The sequence below is a fragment of the Plectropomus leopardus genome, chromosome 15 (genome assembly GCF_026936395.1).
Source record: "Plectropomus leopardus strain MGB_pleo_1.0 chromosome 15, ASM2693639v1, whole genome shotgun sequence".
In the NCBI taxonomy this organism is placed as follows: domain Eukaryota; kingdom Metazoa; phylum Chordata; class Actinopteri; order Perciformes; family Serranidae; genus Plectropomus; species Plectropomus leopardus.
The window spans coordinates 12,014,268-12,036,028 of NC_142190.1; the positions used below are offsets into that span (position 1 = coordinate 12,014,268).

At 37.7% G+C, this 21,761-nt stretch overlaps 1 protein-coding gene and 1 long non-coding RNA gene across 6 annotated transcripts in view; one reads left to right on the forward strand and one right to left on the reverse strand.

The window, feature by feature from the left end:
• Positions 1-746: 746 nt before the first annotated feature.
• Positions 747-10,960, forward strand: LOC148187245 (uncharacterized). 2 transcript variants are annotated; one of them, XR_015779019.1, is made up of 7 exons: positions 747-885; positions 1,261-1,334; positions 4,272-4,326; positions 4,412-4,526; positions 7,106-7,212; positions 10,395-10,615; positions 10,822-10,960. It is a non-coding gene; the product is annotated as an uncharacterized LOC148187245 (long non-coding RNA). The 2 variants fall into 2 exon arrangements; XR_015779020.1 differs by having other exon boundaries at positions 10,819-10,954.
• The window catches only part of LOC121952370 (rho GTPase-activating protein 7), a 139,375-nt gene continuing 120,310 nt past the window's right edge, over positions 2,697-21,761 (reverse strand). For all 4 annotated transcript variants that reach the window (XM_088088934.1, XM_088088933.1, XM_088088935.1 and 1 more), the window contains exons 15-17: positions 10,871-11,100; positions 10,410-10,583; positions 2,697-4,486 (exon numbers count right to left, since the gene is read on the reverse strand). In XM_088088934.1, the coding sequence (XP_087945060.1) occupies positions 4,378-4,486; positions 10,410-10,583; positions 10,871-11,100 (513 nt within the window). In that variant the 3' untranslated portion in view covers positions 2,697-4,377. The remainder of the gene's footprint in view (positions 4,487-10,409; positions 10,584-10,870; positions 11,101-21,761) is intronic.

Consider the following 21,761-nt stretch of genomic DNA (forward strand, 5'->3'; position numbering starts at 1 on the left):
GCATTAGACTTGAAGCTGCTTTTTAGATAACGACAATTACAGCCTTTGCCTTCCATGACTTGTGCGAGTAAGTGGGCTTTGTTTGCAGAAATTCAAAGTGCAAGGCAAACAAACCCATTTGATGAAGTTAATTATACATCACACACACTTCGAGGCAGCCTGGAAGCCTGTAATTGTTAAGTCTGCCTGTACCCAGCAGACAGTTGTGCACTTCCATAGATATAAAAGTTGTATGACTCCGAGAATCGCCACAAGTCATACAATAGTTGTTAGAAGAGTTCTTAAGCCGCGCCCAAGGGAAGACACGTGCCTGTGACCCATCTTTGAAACTTATGAAATATCTACACTCCTCTCCTTTCTAGTAGTCTCTCATCATCCTGTACGTCCCAGGACTTTATGGCTCATCTCAGTACCTTCTCAGGCAATAATTCCCACAGCAGCTTCATGAAAGATTCATTAAGCTTTCAAAGAGTCGAGCCTTTTTTTCCCCTTTTTTTTGAGCTGCTGCCGAGCTGCTGCTGAAGGACGGTGTTAAAGGTGTTTTGACAGTCGCTCCAGGAGGAGAAAGCCTGCCACGCCGTTTCAATAACGCCTGCGGAAGCAATAACGTTCCCTGCCTCAATGGGATAGACGGATCTCATCACCTGGTGGCCTCAGCTGATATTTATTCCCCTTCTCTCGTGTCTCGGGGTGGATTAGAGAGGCACGGTGACGACGGGGAGGTCGCCTGTTGGAAGGCCTGAGTGGTTTGAAGAAGCTACCTGTGGAGACTGAAGGAGCGGCATCCTCCCTGCTGAGGAGGACGCCTCTGAATCAACATTCAAGAGAGAAGTTCAGGGCGTCCTGGTGATGCAGAGGGCAGGTTCAGACTGGAGGTTGTGCAAGGTAAATACAGATGTTTCCTTGAGTACTGTGTTCAATCTATGGTCTTGCACTTAAAGCTGTAATAATCAAAACTTTCAGATTAGAATAAATGGGAATAAATGAGATTAGAACAGCAGGCTGACTCAGCATTTACGTAGGCATAAATAACTTGTTTTTGGAGTATCCCTTTTATGTGTTTCAGCATTTAAACACCAAATACATTTCAGAGAAAACCGAATATGCTAGCTGGAGTACTCTGCAAGAAACTGGGGTGTATATTTGGAATATTAGGAACCCACTTCCTCTGTGCTGTTGTAAACATCATAAACAAAATCATAAACAGGTCATTCATGTACATGTAACCACGTTCATTGTCTCTGTCTACTGTTGTTGCAGCTAATCCACATCCAGCAGACATGAAGTAACCATTATCTACCCACTGGAGTTGTGTTTGTGCTCCCCTGAGAATTGTAAGTGCAATATTTTCTCTTCTTCTAGCTTTGTCTTTAGTCTGTAAAAACTCCTGAGAAAATGGGTCTCTTAGCTGGCACCGGATGTTAGGATGATATCGGAAAGATGTTCTACTTTTAAGTCAGACAGATGTTGTGTTTTGGTTGGATTGAAAATCAGGTTGACGGTATTTTAAAATCTAATGGCGTTAGATTTTCACGTGGGGACATTAACATTATGACGTTTAGCAGAAGATGGGTTTAGTTCCTCATACCTCACGACTAAATGTTGGTATTCTGCGTCACATTTAATTTGTTATGAGATGTCTGAAAATTACTGCATTTTGGTGACATAACACAACTTAAAAACAACAAAATATTGACCTAATCTGTTGTCGGTATTCTACATCAAATTGATGCTGGCATTAGATATTGTCCTGACACTAAATTTTGGTCAAACTATGTCACAACCTAAAGTCAACCTTATATCTAAAGACAGTGGCCCGCTGGATTAAGCTGTTTAATGCTCCACTATGTTCACCAGCTAGTTGCTAACTGTGGTTTTTTTGGGCATTATCGCTGAAAACAGCTTCCTGCTGCTGATGGAAATATGGCTGATGAGAGCTTGAACCATACTGAAAATTGGCTTCATAAAATTAAAAAAAAAAGTCTCAAAAGCTCTGCAGAGCTCCATCGTTGGTGATGATTCTGTCATTTCAGCACTGCAGGCAGCTCCTTTCATGTGAGTCATTCAAAACCTCCTGATCTCTGAATTACAGATTTTTTAGATGACCACTTTGTTCGCCTTTAACCTTTGACCTGGAGTTCACCCAAAGTTCTCTTCATGGTACTTTAGCACCATATGGAAGGAACAGACTTGTACAGAAATTAAAGCCGCCTGCAGGCACTTCTGTGCTTCTGTTATTTGTAATTTGCATAAATTATCCCTCTTCCTTAAAATCCTGTTTAGACCGGGGCATGATGTCCTCAACACAAGAAGTATTTTTACATCACATTTTGTTGCTCGGCATCTGTCTCTCGCTCTGAGTGCTTCTGCACCGAGTGTTTATCAGTGATTCAACTATCTGATCTCGGAGATGAATCAATAAGATATGTAAATAAGCCTTATGCAAATTGGAGACAAGTGAGTGTTGTGAGCATCAGAAAGAGGTGAGAATCGCGAGTTTTTTGGAAGTCTGCGGCGCAACCATACTGCCAGGCTTATTAATCTCTTGCGCTTCAGTGGCGCAGTGTGGTACCTCATCTTCACACTGCCTGCTGTTTCCCCCACCTTCCTCTGAAATTACAGTCAGTAATCTGTTTGGCACTTAGACGAGTCACAGAGGAGAGGAAAAACTCGAGAAAAAAACAACATGAAACAGGTTCAGAGAGAAATAAACATGTTAATTAGGTGTTTGGCACTGATAAATTTAGATTTCACACGCAAACAAACAAGATAACGTCTTCCAAAAGTTCCACTTTAAATAAGAGATTTGTATTTAGATATAAGATTTGCTTTTAGATGTACATTAAGTTAAACTATCTGAAATATGGTGTTTGAATAAAATTGAGTTTGTTGACATTTACATGCACACACCTGCCCTAGTTCACAACAATCATACTTGGAAATATGTAGGACACAATTGACTTAGAAAGTCAAAACTCCACATCAAATAAAGATTGTACGAGCACAGAGACATGTGGACATCACGCTCTTGACTGACAAGAATAAATACAAATGTTAAAAAATTCAGGAAGTTTGTGAGGGGGAGTTGTCTGGTTGGATATCCGTCACAGTGCCGGGAAGCACACACAAAGGGCTCGCCCCCCTCCCCGCTGCACGGCGAGGCCTCCCTCAATGCTTGCTGTGCTTCAGTGTCACGTAACTGTGGCGTCGTCCTGTGGAGAGGTAGATATCGCTCATCTTTGAACTGTCACACGTGTGTCCTGTTACAGAGCGGCTCAAAGTCACAGGGATGAATTAAAAAGTATGAACGGTCACCCAGGTGGGACAAAGTGACGTTCCGATTGGTGATGATGGTCTGTGATGTTGTGCTAATTCCTTGTTACAGCTGCTCTGTGCCAAGTTTTAAAGGAAAACGTCTCTGTGAGAGTCATTGCACCACCAAACCTCAGTTCAGTTCACCTGGCTTTGGTTTATGGATGACTGTTTCAGATTGCGATTTCTGTTTTTGAGCTATTTTCTGGCCAGAAAATGTCACCATGACTCCAGACAGCGTCCCATCATTGAATGACAGCACCGCTTTTCAGGTTTTTAGGTTTTCAGGGCAGCTGTATCTCCTCGCGCCGTTTTTCCAGGTTGTAGGTGTAGTACACATGCTGATCAACAGATGCCCTTCTTTCCTTTCCACTGAAGCCAAACATCTGGTGGCTTAAAGTCTGTTTCCTGTCCATATTTCCTGATGTTCATCCTGGCAGCTGCCATGTGTTTCCCCCGCCTCTTTCTCTGGCTACCAGAAATAATTTGATGGAGAACAATGACTCACTTTGTGATTCTCTTGTTCTTGTTAACATTTATTAAGGTTTAAAAAAAGTTGTCAGCTCCTGATAAAAACATTTCATTTCAATGTCCATTTTGCACCATATCGCCCTTTTCCCTCAGTTAGAAGTCAAATCAGGCCTCAGCTTTCCGTTCTCCCATCAAAACGTCCTTTGTCAAAGCTCGCCATGGTTTGCATTTTTTTGTGAACTTGAGTGTGAAGCGTAACAGACGCAGCGGGGAGTGCAGGGGTGCTGCTGGCAATCTGCAAGGTCACTGACAAAGAGGCGAACACATACAGGAACTCGAAAAAGGAGCCACAGAGATATAAATGGCGCAGAGAAACCCTCATAGGTCACCTTCCCTGCTTGCTGTGCTCTGGGCCACGAGTTTCACTTTTTAAAACTTTGAGAAAGTCCTCTGAAAATGACGCTCTAGTCTCCTTTTTTTTTTTCCAGCATTCTTCCATGACGTGGGAAGGGATGCAGTTTAACCAGACTACAAGTTTAGGGGGTGAGTACTCCTCATTAGTGCAACATCCTCAGCTTCCACTTCTGCACTGACTCACACTTTGGTCTCTTTGTGGTCTGCTCTGAAGGAGTCTCTGATCGCCAGGAGACCGGAGGCCAGAAGATGTCCGCTCACTTTGCTGTCCCACTCCTGCGACCGGCCCCTGGAAGACAAAACAAACAAGATCCTTCAGCAAAGAAAAGGTCAGAAACAGTCACATTTGAACACAGAAAAAAATTTTCAGCTTTAGGTTTCACCTCTTTAAAATTACACAATGAGAAGAAGCATATTCTGCTCCGTTTGATTTGTATAGACGCTCATAAAAGGTTAAACTCGTAGAGTTGATGCGGAATACTAAACTAAAACACCCCCATTAGGAGGACATACACATGCATACTGCTAATGATATATAAGATTATAACACAGTTAAAGGCCTTTTGGGATACATTTAAATGCGTCTTCATATTCCAGTCATGAATAAACATTTCCTGTATACATTTTTAAAACCCTGCGCGGAAAGAGGAACAAACTTTTTATTGAGTGCTACAAACTGTAGGTGTGAGTCATTTTGCTTGTCATATAATTAAAGGAATAGTTCTCCAAAAAATAATCCAGGTATTATTTTATTCACCATCCTTGCTTTTCTGATGAATGGTGTTGGGGATACATTGCCATTTTTGAACCAGCTTTGTATCATAACTATGTGGGCTGTATGTATAAATGAACTGTTGTAAACTTCCCTTAATCTTACCAGCACCCACATCTTGCAAAAATTCGCCACACGAAGTAAAACACATCATCTGGCAGATTTTTACCGGCTCGCTGCTTTAACTACAGATTGTTCTTTCACATTGTCGTATGCCTGAGAGCAGAGCACCTGAGAAAAGAAAGCATCAGTGCAAACAGACTTTGTTGAAGGTTGAACAAAAGACAGCAAAAAAAGGTAATGAAACATCTGAAAAACAACAAAACATTCCCTGTGATGGACAAATTCCTCCACGGGAGAATAATCCAGAAGCTTTGTTTGGCAATCATTTAGGAAACATTTTACTTTGCATACTTGTAAAATGCTGCACAACAATTTTTAGAATGCTTTTCAGATTTTTTAAAAAATCTTTCGTTGTCTTTTGTTCAAACTCTGTCAAAGTCTGTTTGAGCTAAAATGCCTTCATTTTTTCAAGTGTTTCCCTTTTTTTGACACCATTTGATAGACAACTATTCCTTTAATGTACGCAGTTACACCTGGGCTTTTCTTGTTGTCAAAAGTCAACAAGGTGAAAAAGGTGTGTTATGGCTGACTTTCACTGCTGCTTTTCTCGCACCGTCGCAGTTCTGGATTGTACGTAACACATCGCTTGTAATATTCAGTAGTAAAATGTAATGTAAGTTATATTTGCTTACACCTTTTACGCATCGCTGCATTTTAGTTTCCACTGCAGCTTTAAAGAGAACATCGACGTTTCTCTCTCACTCGCTCACCGAGGCCATAACATATTTCATTTCCTCTGGAGGCGATAGGATCTCTTCACAGGCCTGTACTGTAAAAAGCCCCGTTGACCTTGATGCTGTGGATCTGTTGTCTTGCCTTGAAACTTAACAAGCACTTCAAATTAATGTCACAGCAAGTAAGGCCGGGACAGGCTGGCGCACCACAGACGTTTAGCTTGAGCTCTGTCATGAGAGGAAATTAAAAGCGAGAGGAAGTGACAGACAAATGAAAGAGTGAAGGCATTCATCCCTCTGGGTGTTTTCACTTCTTTCTTACATGATCACTCTTGTGTAACCGGAGCATTGGCAGCCTGACGGGTCATAGACGCCTGCTAGTTTCCTTGTAAATGATCTTGGAGTCGAAGCTTATTTCACCTCTGCGCGTACTCTTTGTTGCTTCAGATAACAGTTTCAGCTAAATGCCTAAAATGTGAATGTATGTACACTCGATAGCTGTTCGCTATCACTTAACGCATTTTTTCCCCGCTTTTTTCAGCACACAAATTAGAGACACAAGGCTGTGAAAGAGCGTGAATGTGTGCTGACGAGATCCTTTCAGTTCACTTGTAATGGGCCGACTAATCACACAGCTATAGATCAAATCTGTCTCCGCCTATATTTCTTTTTGATGTCACGAGTCTCCACTTTGAGTCTGTTCCTCATGGAAGCTCTTCCATGGAAATAAAAACATTTGACAAAAAGTTAGTAAGTCAAAATTATGACTGGTCTCGAGGATCTGTAAATAAAAGTAATGGCTTCAATTTTGACTTGCTAAGTGAAAAAATTGGCAAAATGATGAGATACTGATTTGCAAATAAGAGTTAATCAAAATGATGACTTTCTCTGACAGAATTTTAAGACAGTGAGTATGAGCTAGTATCTCATAATTTTGACGCTTAGACTTTTAACATATTGTAAATCAGTGAAATTAAATATTGTAAGACACTAAAGACATCATTTTCTACTACATTTTTTAATTATTTTACACTGGCAAACTAAGAAGTTTATATTTCAGTCCACCGAAACAGCTACAAGATGGAATTGTCTTGAAATTTTGTAATAACTTCACTGATCCCTTAGCAAGCAAGAAAAGTTTATTTATATAGATCCTTTTGCAGACACCAGTCACAAAGTGCTTCACGAAAAAAATAATACAAAAACAAATAAATCAAAATGAAACCCAGATCAAATATACAGTGAGAGCAGATAAAAACACAGGATTAAAACACAACATGGTACCCATGTGCCTGTCTCAAGAGGACAGTTTTTAACTGCTTTTTAAATGTCTCCACAGAGTCCAGTGACCTCAAACTAGCTGGAAGACTACTCCAAAGCTTGGGTGCTGCCAGCTGGAAGGACTGATCTCCCCGATCCCTTACACCATTAAACGCCGTTAATCAGGTCAGAATTTCAGTTTGTCCAATACCTATTTATGCCTTCTATACTTATTTGTCACTACATTTCTAAAAAAATATTTCTGTCCGCCTTAGCTGTACTGCTAAACTAAGACAGTGAACATAGTAAGCATTGTATGCTGCTAAATCAGCATGCTGGTGTTAACATTTAGTCTTTAGACTTTATGATGATTTTAACTTTGTCAAAGTTTTTACACACTCTTTATTAGTCACTAAATTTCGACCTACTGTGAGTTTCAAAAAGCAGACAACCATGCCTTAATGGAACACTTTACCCCAAAATCAAGAAAATATATTTTTCCTTTTACCTGTAGCTCTATATATCATTTTAAACTCTTTTGGTGTTTGGTGTCCGAGGGAGGTATAGGCTTTAGAGATGTCTGCCTTCTCTCCACTTTAGCCGAACCAGATTGCATTCAACTCATGCTGCTCAAAGCAAATTACAACAAATTTAGAAAAACTCAACAGCAATGCCTTTAGAAATCATGACAAGATAATCCACAGACCTCGTTGAGAGCACTTTCATGTAGAAACTATTTTCTTTCTCCTGAACTACACCTGCCAACTACATCAATGCACAGAAGTAAGCGCGTATCTATCACCTAACACCACTGAGCTAAAAAACATTACAGCTCAGCTGGGTGGCGGGTGTAGTTTGGTCGAAAGAAAATAGTTCCTACATAAAACTGTTGTCAACAAGTTCTGTGGATTATCTCGAATAACTGATTTATGGAAAGAGAAATAGCTGTTGAGTTTTTCAAAAGTATTTTTGGTGCTTTGAGCACCATAGCCCAAGTGCCATCTAGTTCCATTTTATTGAAGAGAAGGCAGACATCTCTACGGCTGATATCTCTAACACTATGCAACTGAAAAAACAAAATCCAGACTCAGAAAAAGCACTGCAGGTTAAAGGAGAAATATGTGTGTTTGATGTTGTTGTGAAATGTCCCTTTAATGAAGGGTAGGATTATTTTTTTTAGCTTACATCACATTGAAACAAAGAGGGCTTAAGTGACCATCACTGTGCATGTTGTGAAAGGTATGAGCCTCCGTCGTAGTCTGTTATCAGCTCTTCATCTCTTTTTCCAGCCCTCTGCCTGCCTATGTTCTCAGTTATATTAAATCTCTGCAGAGGAAATTCTGTGCGTGCTCATAACTGAATTGACCAAATCTGCAGTTGCTTTCTCCTGCAGCCTTGGCTGTTGGGAAAAAAACCCCCAAAAACCTCAAAAACCTATGGTGCAGTTTAATGATAGAGATGCTACGAGCCCGGCCCTCTGTGAGAGAGCTGCTGCCACCTGTTTTGTGTCGCACAGAGCTTCATTTCATTTAATCAACTGAGACAAATGGAGCCGTAGGGCTTCACCGAGAGTCAAATTGATCATGTAAGCAGCAGAAAATCTGCAGCAACTGACTTTCAAAGGGCATGAATCATGAGAAGGAGGGCTGTTCCTCCTCCTCGTGTGCTCACCTACAGGGAGGTTGAGATTGTGCTGCAGATAGATGCTGGCAGAGGTCAAAAACACAGAAGAGGCTCAATTAAGACGGATGAGATGGACTAAGTGCTCTCTCCAGATATTTCCTTTAATAGGCTTCTCACGGCCTTAAATCCTCTCAGCCTCTCTTTAGCTCCTGCTGCTCACTTTGCCCTTGGTTTTACTTCTGTTTTGTCTTAATTACGTAAAGTACCATTCTGAAATTTTAATCTGCACAAATTAAATATAATTGTCAACATATGATTGATGTCTATGATGAGTCATAAATTGATTTTATAATTGTTCTTTGAATACAGGAGCGAGCTAACTGTAAGTCTGTGGAATGATCCCTCAAATAAACAGACGTGATATCTTTTTAATTGTAAATTCTTACATTTTATACAGAAACATATGTGATTTGGCTTTGAAATTCCTCTTCATTGAAATGTATAGTTGTTCAAAGGCTATACATAGCATTGCATGGTGACTGGGTAATTTCAACCATGACATGAACATTTTTAAGGTTATTGCTGGTAGAATGGTTCTGGTTTCATGACAGGTGTATTTGTGGCATACTGTACTATAAAATTTTTTGGGACGAGGCATACTATGTCTCATACATACAATGGCATTTCTCTTGCATTTTAATGATTTTGATGGCATACTATACGGTGACATTTTTATTCCAGTTTTTAGAAGAAACTATACTATGACTTTCTGGCATAGACACTCATGCTATTTTAGAAAAATATTCTCTACTATGACTATTTTTATGCAATTTTGGATGCAATGATTTTTGCCTTTTGTTTTGGATGACATGCTATACGATAACGTTTTTATGCCTTTTTGGATGACATGCTACACCATGGCTTTTTTGTACTATTTTCGATGACATACTGTGACTTTTTTAAGCTATATTGGAGGACTTTATACTATGAATTTTGTGTGCTATTTTGGATGACATGCTGTACTATAACTTTTTAAAACTGTTTTTGACAACATACTATTTGATGACTCACTATAACTTTTTTATGCCAATTTGGGCAATATGCCATACTATGACTATGGATGGAAACTATACTATAATTTTGTATACTACTTTGGACAACATGCTATACTATGATGTATTTTATGCCATTTTGGAAGACATGATATAGTATGACTTTTGAAATGCAATAAAGGTAAGAAAGGTAATAATAATATCCTTTGAGTTTTTTGTTGCTATTTTGGACAATATGCCATTCTATGACTTTATTATGTAATTTTAAATTTTTTTCTGCCATTTTTGGATGACGTACTACACTGACTTTTTTATGCTATTTTGGACTACATGCTATACTTCGACTTTTTTTTATGCTCTTTGGGATGACATAATATCAAATGCCTTTTTATGTTATTTTGAACAACATGCCATTTGAACACCATAATATACTATTTATACTATTTATATACTATTTTGGACTACATGCTATACTATGACCTTTTTTTTGTGCCAGTTTTGGACAACATACTATACTATGAATTTTTTATGCTATTTTGGATGACATGCAACTCTTTGGCTTTATCACGCCTTATTTTAGAAAAGGGGATGAGTCTTCTACCTTCTCCTCTCTGCCCCAGGAACTAAACTTAACTGTCAAACTCATTTTTAAAACTTGAAAAAAGTCACTATTTCTTCTACTTTTCCTTTCAGTGAATGGATCATTACCTGGTATCTGTTCGACAGAGGTGCATCAGTCGGGTCTTCCTGGCTCCTGTGGGCTCCAGCAGGTAGAGACAGGAGTGGACATTGGCCCTAATGCCCTCCAACAGCACTTCAGGGTGCTCTGTGGATACAGAGGACAGGTACAGGGGACCGGAGGATGGGTCTGCCTGCCAAGTCCTGAGAGAGTGGAGATGAGAGGAAATCGTCAGGTAGGATAATACAAAAGTGACATTTAAATGTTATTGCTGTCATGTCTCACAGAACTTCCAGATTGGATTAAAATTTCATCAACCTCATTTAGACCTCATACAGACGAAAAACACACCGTCATCTCCAACTTTAAATCATTAGTGACACTTTTGGAGTATATTTGTCTCTAACTTCTCTGTCCTTTCTGCTCGTTGGGGCTCAGCAGGTTGAAACCCAAAGGCCTTTGAAACCTGGGGCCCACCTTGTTCAATTACCTGACCAGCAGATGCTCCTGTGGGGGCCAGGAGCCCAGGCCATGGCCTTGGCCCTGGAGGAGGTAGCGGTAGACTTCAGCGTCCTTGGATAAGGTCTGAATGATGGCAGCCTTGTGCAGCCTTCTCTCCCACAGCTCCTGCTCCCTCAACAGCCGATGGAGCAGCTCCTTCTGGGTAGATTCTACCTCCACGGAGCCGCGCCACATTAACAGTGGGAGGTTGTCGTCCATCTGCAGATGAGTAGAAAAAAAACATTTACTATTATTACTCTACTATGACGTATTTCTGCCATTGTGAACGACATACTGTGACGTTTTTATGGCATTTTGGGTGCCATACTATGCAATGATATTTTTATGCCATTTTGAATGACATACTATACTATGACTTTTTTGTGAAAACGTCATACATCGTATATCAAAAGATGTCAGAATATGCCAGGTCAAAAAAAGGCCAAAAACATCATTGTAAAGCACATCCAAAAACTGTCTGAAAACAACAAAGTATAGTATGTCGAAACATGTCATAGTACAGCATGTGTTATGACCCCATCTTGATTTGTCTGTGTTTTCTTTGCCTATGTTTTTTGCCTCCTCTGTGTGTCTGTCTGTGTGGCTTGTGTACTTATATAGGTGATGTTGAGCTGAAGGTGGAGTGCTGCCATCAGCTGTTCTAGATGGACTGGCTGCTGCAGAATTGGCTCCTCAGAAATCGGAGGAGTACGGTTTAGCTGACGCCGACAGACGCAGAAAGCATGCCCACTAAAACACGTCCCCGGAAAGACTCTCCCAGAAACATGTCTTTGAAACGAACGCAGACGGAGCTGAGGTAAAATGCCAAAGACTATATGACTATTTAATAAACTATTTAGCTTGTTGAATGTTTTCAGAACTTTAGTGTTTGCACGGTGGAAATAGTGTTCTTTTTTGTGCATTTTAATCTCAACTTTAGTTGTTTACTGGTAGTCCCATGAAACAGTCCCACCAAAAATACAAGGCGATAGTATTGCAAAAATGTAAAAAATGTCATGTCCAAAAAACTAATAAAAACACAGTAAACTACATTAAATAGCATGTTGAGGCAAACCATAGTAAAGGATTTTGCAAAAATGGCAAAACAAACCCCATTAAATAGCATGTTGAACAATCCACCAAAAAGGCAAGGCTATAGTAAGGCAAAAATGTCAAAATATGACATGTCCAAAAAACTGTTAAAAACCACAGTAAACCACATAAAACAGTGTGTTAAGGCACGCCATAGCAAAGGATACTGCAAAAACGGCCAAAAAACCCATTAAATAGCATCTTGAAAAATCCACCAAAAAGGCAAGGCTATAGTAAGGCAAAAATGTCAAAATATGACACGTCCAAAAAACTGCTAAAAACCACATTAAACCACATAAAATAGCACACTGATGCACGCCATAGCAAAGGATCTTACAAAAACAGCCAAAAAAACCATTAAATAGCATGTTGAAAAATCCACCAAAAAGGCAAGGCTATAGTAAGGCAAAAATGTCAAAATATGACATTTCCAAAAAACTGCTAAAAACCACAGTAAACCACATAAAACAGTGTGTTGAGGCACGCCATAACAAAGGATTTTGCAAAAACGGCCAAAAACTCAGTAAATAGCATGTTGAAAAATCCACCAAAAAGGCAAGGCTATAGTAAGGCAAAAATGTCAAAATATGACATGTCCAAAAAATTGCTAAAAACCACATTAAACCACATAAAATAGCACACTGAGGCACACCATCACAAAGGATTTTGCAAAAACGGACAAAAAACCCATTAAATAGCATGTTGAAAAATCCACCAAAAAGGCAAGGCTATAGTAAGGCCAAAATGTCAAAATATGACATTTCCAAAAAACTGCTAAAAACCACAGTAAACCACGTAAAACAGCGTGTTGAGGCACGCCATAGCAAAGTATTTTTCAAAAACAGCCAATAATCCCACTAAATAGCATGTTGAAAAATCCACCAAAAAGGCAAGGCTATAGTAAGGCAAAAATGTCAAAATATGACATGTCCAAAAAACTGCTAAAAACCACATTAAACCACATAAAATAGCACACTGAGGCACACCATCACAAAGGATTTTGCAAAAACGGACAAAAAACCCATTAAATAGCATGTTGAAAAATCCACCAAAAAGGCAAGGCTATAGTAAGGCAAAAATGTCAAAATATGACATTTCCAAAAAACTGCTAAAAACCACAGTAAACCACATAAAATAGCACACTGATGCACGCCATAGCAAAGGATCTTACAAAAACAGCCAAAAAAACCATTAAATAGGATGTTGAAAAATCCACCAAAAAGGCAAGGCTATAGTAAAGGCAAAAATGTCAAAATATGACATTTCAAAAACTGCTAAAACCACAGTAAACCACATAAAATAGCATACTGAAGGCATACATAGCAAAGGATTTTGCAAAAACGGCCAAAAAACCCATTAAATAGCATGTTGAAAAATCCACCAAAAAGGCAAGGCTATAGTAAGGCAAAAATGTCAAAATATGACATTTCAAAACTACTAAAACCACAGTAAACCACGTAAAACAGCGTGTTGAGGCATGCCATAGCAAAGTATTTTTCAAAAACAGCCAATAATCCCACTAAATAGCATGTTGAAAAATCCACCAAAAAGGCAAGGCTATAGTAAGGCAAAAATGTCAAAATATGACATGTCCAAAAAACTGCTAAAAACCACAGTAAACTACATAAAACAGCGTGTTGAGGCACACCATAGCAAAGGATTTTGCAAAATTGCCAAAAAACCCATTAAATAGCATGTTGAAAAATCCACCAAAAAAAGGCTATAGTAAGGCAAAATGTCAAAATATGACATGTCCAAAAACTGCTAAAACCACATTAAACCACATAAAATAGCACACTGAGGCACACCATCACAAAGTTTTGCAAAAAGCGGACAAAAACCCATTAAATAGCATGTTGAAAAATCCACCAAAAAGGCAAGGCTATAGTAAAGGCAAAATGTCAAAATATGACATTTCAAAAAACTACTAAAACCACAGTAAACCACATAAAATAGCACACTGATGCATACATAGCAAAGGATCTTACAAAACAGCCAAAAAAACCATTAAATAGCATGTTGAAAAATCCACCAAAAGGTAAGGCTATAGTAAGGCAAAAATGTCAAAATATGACATTTCCAAAAAACTGCTAAAAACCACAGTAAACCACATAAAATAGCATACTGAGGCACGCCATAAGCAAAAGGATTTTGCAAAAACGGCCAAAAACCCATTAAATAGCATGTTGAAAATCCACCAAAAAGGCAAGGCTATAGTAAAGGCAAAAAATGTCAAAATATGACATTTCCAAAAAACTGCTAAAAACCACAGTAAACCACGTAAAACAGCGTGTTGAGGCATGCCATAGCAAAGTATTTTTCAAAAACAGCCAATAATCCCACTAAATAGCATGTTGAAAATCCACCAAAAAGGCAAAGGCTATAAGTAAAGGCAAAAATGTCAAAATATGACATGTCAAAAAACTGCTAAAACCACAGTAAACCACATAAACAGCGTGTTGAGGCACACCATAGCAAAGGATTTTGCAAAAATTGCCAAAAACCCATTAAATAGCATGTTGAAAAATCCACCAAAAGGTAAGGCTATAGTAAAGGCAAAATGTGAAAATATGACATTTCAAAAACTGCTAAAACCACAGTAAACCACATAAAATAGCACACTGATGCACGCCATAGCAAAGGATCTTACAAAACAGCCAAAAAAACCCATTAAATAGCATGTTGAAAAATCCACCAAAAAGGCAAAGGCTATAGTAAAGGCAAAAATGTCAAAATATGACATGTCCAAAAACTGCTAAAACCACAGTAAACCACATAAAAGAGCGTGTTGAGGCACACCATAGCAAAGGATTTTGCAAAATTGCCAAAAACCCATTAAATAGCATGTTGAAAAATCCACCAAAAGGCAAGGCTATAGTAAGGCAAAAATGTGAAAATATACATTTCAAAACTGCTAAAACCACAGTAAACCACATAAAATAGCACTGATGCATCGCTTATAGCAAAGGATCTTACAAAAACAGCCAAAAACCATTAAATAGCATGTTGAAAAATCCACCAAAAGGCAAGGCTATAGTAAGGCAAAAATGTCAAATATGACATTTCCAAAAACTGCTAAAACCACAGTAAACCACATAAAAGAGCATGTTGAGGCATCGCCATAGCAAAGGATTTTGCAAAAATTGCCAAAAACCCATTAAATAGCATGTTGAAAAAATCCACCAAAAAGGCTATAGTAAGGCAAAAATGTCAAAATATGACATCTCAAAAACTGCTAAAACCACATTAAACCACATTAAATGGCATACTGAGGCACGCCAAAGCAAAGGATTTTGCAAAACAGTCAAAAAACCATTAAATAGCATGTTGAAAAATCCACCAAAAAGGCAGAGGCTATAGTAAAGGCAAAAATGTCAAAACATGACATTTCCAAAAAACTACTAAAACCACAGTAAACCCATTAAATAGCAGACTGATGTACGCCATAGCAAAGGATCTTACAAAAACAGCCAAAAAAAACATTAAATACCATGTTGAAAAATCCACCAAAAAGGCAAGGCTATAGTAAGGCAAAAATGTCAAAATATGACATGTCCAAAAAACTGCTAAAAACCACACTAAACCACATAAAAGAGCACGTAGAGGCATGCCATAGCAAATGATTTTGCAAAAATTGCCAAAAAACCCATTAAATAGCATGTTGAAAAATCCACCAAAAAGGCAAGGCTATAGTAAGGCAAAAATGTCAAAATATGACATCTCAAAAACTGCTAAAAACCACAGTAAACCACATAAAGAGCATGTTACGGACGCATACATAGCAAAGGATTTTGCAAAAACAGCCAAAAAACCCACTAAATAGCATGTTGAAAAATCCACCAAAAAGGCAAGGCTATAGTAAGGCAAAAATGTCAAAATATGACATGTCCAAAAAACTGCTGCAAACCACAGGAAACCACATAAAAGAGCGTGCTGAGGCACGCCATAGCAAAGGATTTTACAAAAACAGCCAAAAAAACCATTAAATAGCATGTTGAAAAATCCACCAAAAAGGCAAGGCTATAGTAAGGCAAAAATGTCAAAATATGACATTTCAAAAACTGCTAAAATCCACAGTAAACCACATAAAAGAGCGTTTTGAGGCACGCCATAGCAAAGGATTTTGCAAAAACGGACAAAAAAGCCATTAAATACCATGTTGAAAAATCCACCAAAAGGCAAGGCTATAGTAAGGCAAAAATGTCAAAATATGACATTTCCAAAAAACTGCTAAAATCCACAGTAAACCACATAAAAGAGCGTTTTGAGGCACGCCATAGCAAAGGATTTTGCAAAACAGTCAAAAAACCATTAAATAGCATGTTGAAAAATCCACCAAAAAGGCAAGGCTATAGTAAGGCAAAAATGTCAAAATATGACATTTCCAAAAAACTGCTAAAAACCACAGTAAACCACATAAAATAGCACACTGATGCACGCCATAGCAAAGGATCTTACAAAAACAGCCAAAAAACCCATTAAATAGCATGTTGAAAAATCCACCAAAAAGGCAAGGCTATAGTAAGGCAAAAATGTCAAAATATGACATGTCCAAAAAACTGCTAAAAACCACAGTAAACCACATAAAACAGCGTGTTGAGGCACACCATAGCAAAGGATTTTGCAAAAATTGCCAAAAAACCCATTAAATAGCATGTTGAAAAATCCACCAAAAAGGCAAGGCTATAGTAAGGCAAAAATGTGAAAATATGACATTTCCAAAAAACTGCTAAAAACCACAGTAAACCACATAAAATAGCACACTGATGCACGCCATAGCAAAGGATCTTACAAAAACAGCCAAAAAACCCATTAAATAGCATGTTGAAAAATCCACCAAAAAGGCAAGGCTATAGTAAGGCAAAAATGTCAAAATATGACATTTCCAAAAAACTGCTAAAAACCACAGTAAACCACATAAAAGAGCATGTTGAGGCACGCCATAGCAAAGGATTTTGCAAAAATTGCCAAAAAACCCATTAAATAGCATGTTGAAAAATCCACCAAAAAGGCAAGGCTATAGTAAGGCAAAAATGTCAAAATATGACATCTCCAAAAAACTGCTAAAAACCACATTAAACCACATTAAATAGCATACTGAGGCACGCCATAGCAAAGGATTTTGCAAAAACAGTCAAAAAAACCATTAAATAGCATGTTGAAAAATCCACCAAAAAGGCAAGGCTATAGTAAGGCAAAAATGTCAAAACATGACATTTCCAAAAAACTGCTAAAAACCACAGTAAACCACATTAAATAGCATACTGATGCACGCCATAGCAAAGGATTTTACAAAAACAGCCAAAAAAACCATTAAATACCATGTTGAAAAATCCACCAAAAAGGCAAGGCTATAGTAAGGCAAAAATGTCAAAATATGACATTTCCAAAAAACTGCTAAAATCCACAGTAAACCACATAAAAGAGCGTTTTGAGGCACGCCATAGCAAAGGATTTTGCAAAAACGGACAAAAAAGCCATTAAATACCATGTTGAAAAATCCACCAAAAAGGCAAGGCTATAGTAAGGCAAAAATGTCAAAATATGACATTTCCAAAAAACTGCTAAAAACCACAGTAAACCACATAAAAGAGCGTGTTGAGGCACGCCATAGCAAATGATTTTGCAAAATTTGCCAAAAAACCCATTAAATAGCATGTTGAAAAATCCACCAAAAGGCAAGGCTATAGTAAGGCAAAAATGTCAAAATATGACATGTCCAAAAAACTGCTAAAAACCACACTAAACCACATAAAAGAGCGCGTAGAGGCATGCCATAGCAAATGATTTTGCAAAAATTGCCAAAAAACCCATTAAATAGCATGTTGAAAAATCCACCAAAAAGGCAAGGCTATAGTAAGGCAAAAATGTCAAAATATGACATCTCCAAAAAACTGCTAAAAACCACAGTAAACCACATAAAAGAGCATGTTACGGCACGCCATAGCAAAGGATTTTGCAAAAACAGCCAAAAAACCCATTAAATAGCATGTTGAAAAATCCACCAAAAAGGCAAGGCTATAGTAAGGCAAAAATGTCAAAATATGACATTTCCAAAAAACTGCTAAAAACCACAGTAAACCACATAAAAGAGCGTGCTGAGGCACGCCATAGCAAAGGATTTTACAAAAACAGCCAAAAAACCCATTAAATAGCATGTTGAAAAATCCACCAAAAAGGCAAGGCTATAGTAAGGCAAAAATGTCAAAATATGACATTTCCAAAAAACTGCTAAAATCCACAGTAAACCACATAAAAGAGCGTTTTGAGGCACGCCATAGCAAAGGATTTTGCAAAAACGGACAAAAAAGCCATTAAATACCATGTTGAAAAATCCACCAAAAGGCAAGGCTATAGTAAGGCAAAAATGTCAAAATATGACATTTCCAAAAAACTGCTAAAATCCACAGTAAACCACATAAAAGAGCGTTTTGAGGCACGCCATAGCAAAGGATTTTGCAAAAACAGTCAAAAAAACCATTAAATAGCATGTTGAAAAATCCACCAAAAAGGCAAGGCTATAGTAAAGGCAAAAATGTGAAAATATGACATTTCAAAAAACTGCTAAAAACCACAGTAAACCACATTAAATAGCATACTGATGCACGCCATAGCAAAGGATCTTACAAAAACAGCCAAAAAACCCATTAAATAGCATGTTGAAAAATCCACCAAAAAGGCAAGGCTATAGTAAGGCAAAAATGTCAAAATATGACATGTCCAAAAAACTGCTAAAAACCACAGTAAACCACATAAAAGAGCGTGTTGAGGCACACCATAGCAAAGGATTTTGCAAAAATTGCCAAAAAACCCATTAAATAGCATGTTGAAAAATCCACCAAAAAGGCAAGGCTATAGTAAGGCAAAAATGTGAAAATATGACATTTCCAAAAAACTGCTAAAAACCACAGTAAACCACATAAAATAGCACACTGATGCACGCCATAGCAAAGGATCTTACAAAAACAGCCAAAAAACCCATTAAATAGCATGTTGAAAAATCCACCAAAAAGGCAAGGCTATAGTAAGGCAAAATGTCAAAATATGACATTTCCAAAAACTGCGAAAAACCACATTAAACCACATAAAAGAGCATGTTGAGGCACGCCATAGCAAAGGATTTTGCAAAAATTGCCAAAAACCCATTAAATAGCATGTTGAAAAATCCACCAAAAAGGCAAGGCTATAGTAAGGCAAAAATGTCAAAATATGACATCTCCAAAAACTGCTAAAACCACATTAAACCACATTAAATGGCATACTGAGGCACGCCATAGCAAAGGATTTTGCAAAAACAGTCAAAAAAACCATTAAATAGCATGTTGAAAAATCCACCAAAAAGGCAAGGCTATAGTAAGGCAAAAATGTCAAAACATGACATTTCCAAAAAACTGCAAAAATCACATTAAACCACATTAAATAGCATACTGATGCACGCCATAGCAAAGGATTTTACAAAAACAGCCAAAAAAACCATTAAATACCATGTTGAAAAATCCACCAAAAAGGCAAGGCTATAGTAAGGCAAAAATGTCAAAATATGACATTTCAAAAAACTGCTAAAATCCACAGTAAACCACATAAAAAAGCGTTTTGAGGCACATATAGCAAAGGATTTTGCAAAAAGCAGGACAAAAAGCCATTAAATACCATGTTGAAAAATCCACCAAAAAGGCAAAGGCTATAGTAAAGGCAAAAATGTCAAAATATGACATTTCCAAAAACTGCTAAAAACCACAGTAAACCACATAAAAAGAGCGTGTTGAGGCACGCCATAGCAAATGATTTTGCAAAAATTTGCCAAAAACCCATTAAATAGCATGTTGAAAAATCCACCAAAAAGGCAAGGCTATAGTAAAGGCAAAAATGTCAAAATATGACATGTCCAAAAACTGCTAAAAACCACACTAAACCACATAAAAAGCGTAGAGGCATGCCATAGCAAATGATTTTGCAAAATTGCCAAAAAACCCACCAAATAGCATGTTGAAAAATCCACCAAAAAGGCAAGGCTATAGTAAGGCAAAAATGTCAAAATATGACATCTCCAAAAAACTGCTAAAAACCACAGTAAACCACATAAAAGAGCATGTTACGGCACGCCATAGCAAAGGATTTTGCAAAAACAGCCAAAAAACCCATTAAATAGCATGTTGAAAAATCCACCAAAAAGGCAAGGCTATAGTAAGGCAAAAATGTCAAAATATGACATTTCCAAAAAACTGCTAAAAACCACAGTAAACCACATAAAAGAGCGTGCTGAGGCACGCCATAGCAAAGGATTTTACAAAAACAGCCAAAAAACCCATTAAATAGCATGTTGAAAAATCCACCAAAAGGCAAAGGCTATAGTAAGGCAAAAATGTCAAAATATGACATTTCAAAAAACTGCTAAAATCCACAGTAAACCACATAAAGAAGCGTTTTGAGGCACGCCATAGCAAAGGATTTTGCAAAACGGACAAAAAGCCATTAAATACCATGTTGAAAAATCCACCAAAAGGCAAGGCTATAGTAAGGCAAAAATGTCAAAATATGACATTTCCAAAAAACTGCTAAAATCCACAGTAAACCACATAAAAGAGCGTTTTGAGGCACGCCATAGCAAAGGATTTTGCAAAAACAGTCAAAAAAACCATTAAATAGCATGTTGAAAAATCCACCAAAAAGGCAAGGCTATAGTAAGGCAAAAATGTGAAAATATGACATTTCCAAAAAACTGCTAAAAACCACAGTAAACCACATAAAATAGCACACTGATGCACGCCATAGCAAAGGATCTTACAAAAACAGCCAAAAAACCCATTAAATAGCATGTTGAAAAATCCACCAAAAAGGCAAGGCTATAGTAAGGCAAAAATGTCAAAATATGACATTTCCAAAAAACTGCTAAAAACCACAGTAAACCACATAAAAGAGCGTGTGGAGGCACGCTATAGCAAAGGATTTTGCAAAAATTGCCAAAAAACCCATTAAATAGCATGTTGAAAAATCCCAAAAAAAGGCAAGGCTATAGTAAGGCAAAAATGTCAAAATATGACATTTCCAAAAAACTGCTAAAAACCACAGTAAACCACATAAAATAGCACACTGATGCACGCCATAGCAAAGGATCTTACAAAAACAGCCAAAAAACCCATTAAATAGCATGTTGAAAAATCCACCAAAAAGGCAAGGCTATAGTAAGGCAAAAATGTCAAAATATGACATTTCCAAAAAACTGCTAAAAACCACAGTAAACCACATAAAAGAGCATGTTGAGGCACGCCATAGCAAAGGATTTTGCAAAAATTGCCAAAAAACCCATTAAATAGCATGTTGAAAAATCCACCAAAAAGGCAAGGCTATAGTAAGGCAAAAATGTCAAAATATGACATCTCCAAAAAACTGCTAAAAACCACATTAAACCACATAAAATAGCATACTGAGGCACGCCATAGCAAAGGATTTTGCAAAAACAGTCAAAAAAACCATTAAATAGCATGTTGAAAAATCCACCAAAAAGGCAAGGCTATAGTAAGGCAAAAATGTCAAAATATGACATGTCCAAAAAACTGCTATAAACCACATTAAACCACATAAAATAGCACACTGATGCACGCCATAGCAAAGGACTTTGTAAAAATGGCCAAAAAACCCATAAAAAAGCATGTTGAAAAATCCACCAAAAAGGCAAGGCTATAGTAAGGCAAAAATGTCAAAATATGACATTTCCAAAAAACTGCTAAAAACCACAGTAAACCACATAAAAGAGCATGTTGAGGCACGCCATAGCAAAGGATTTTGCA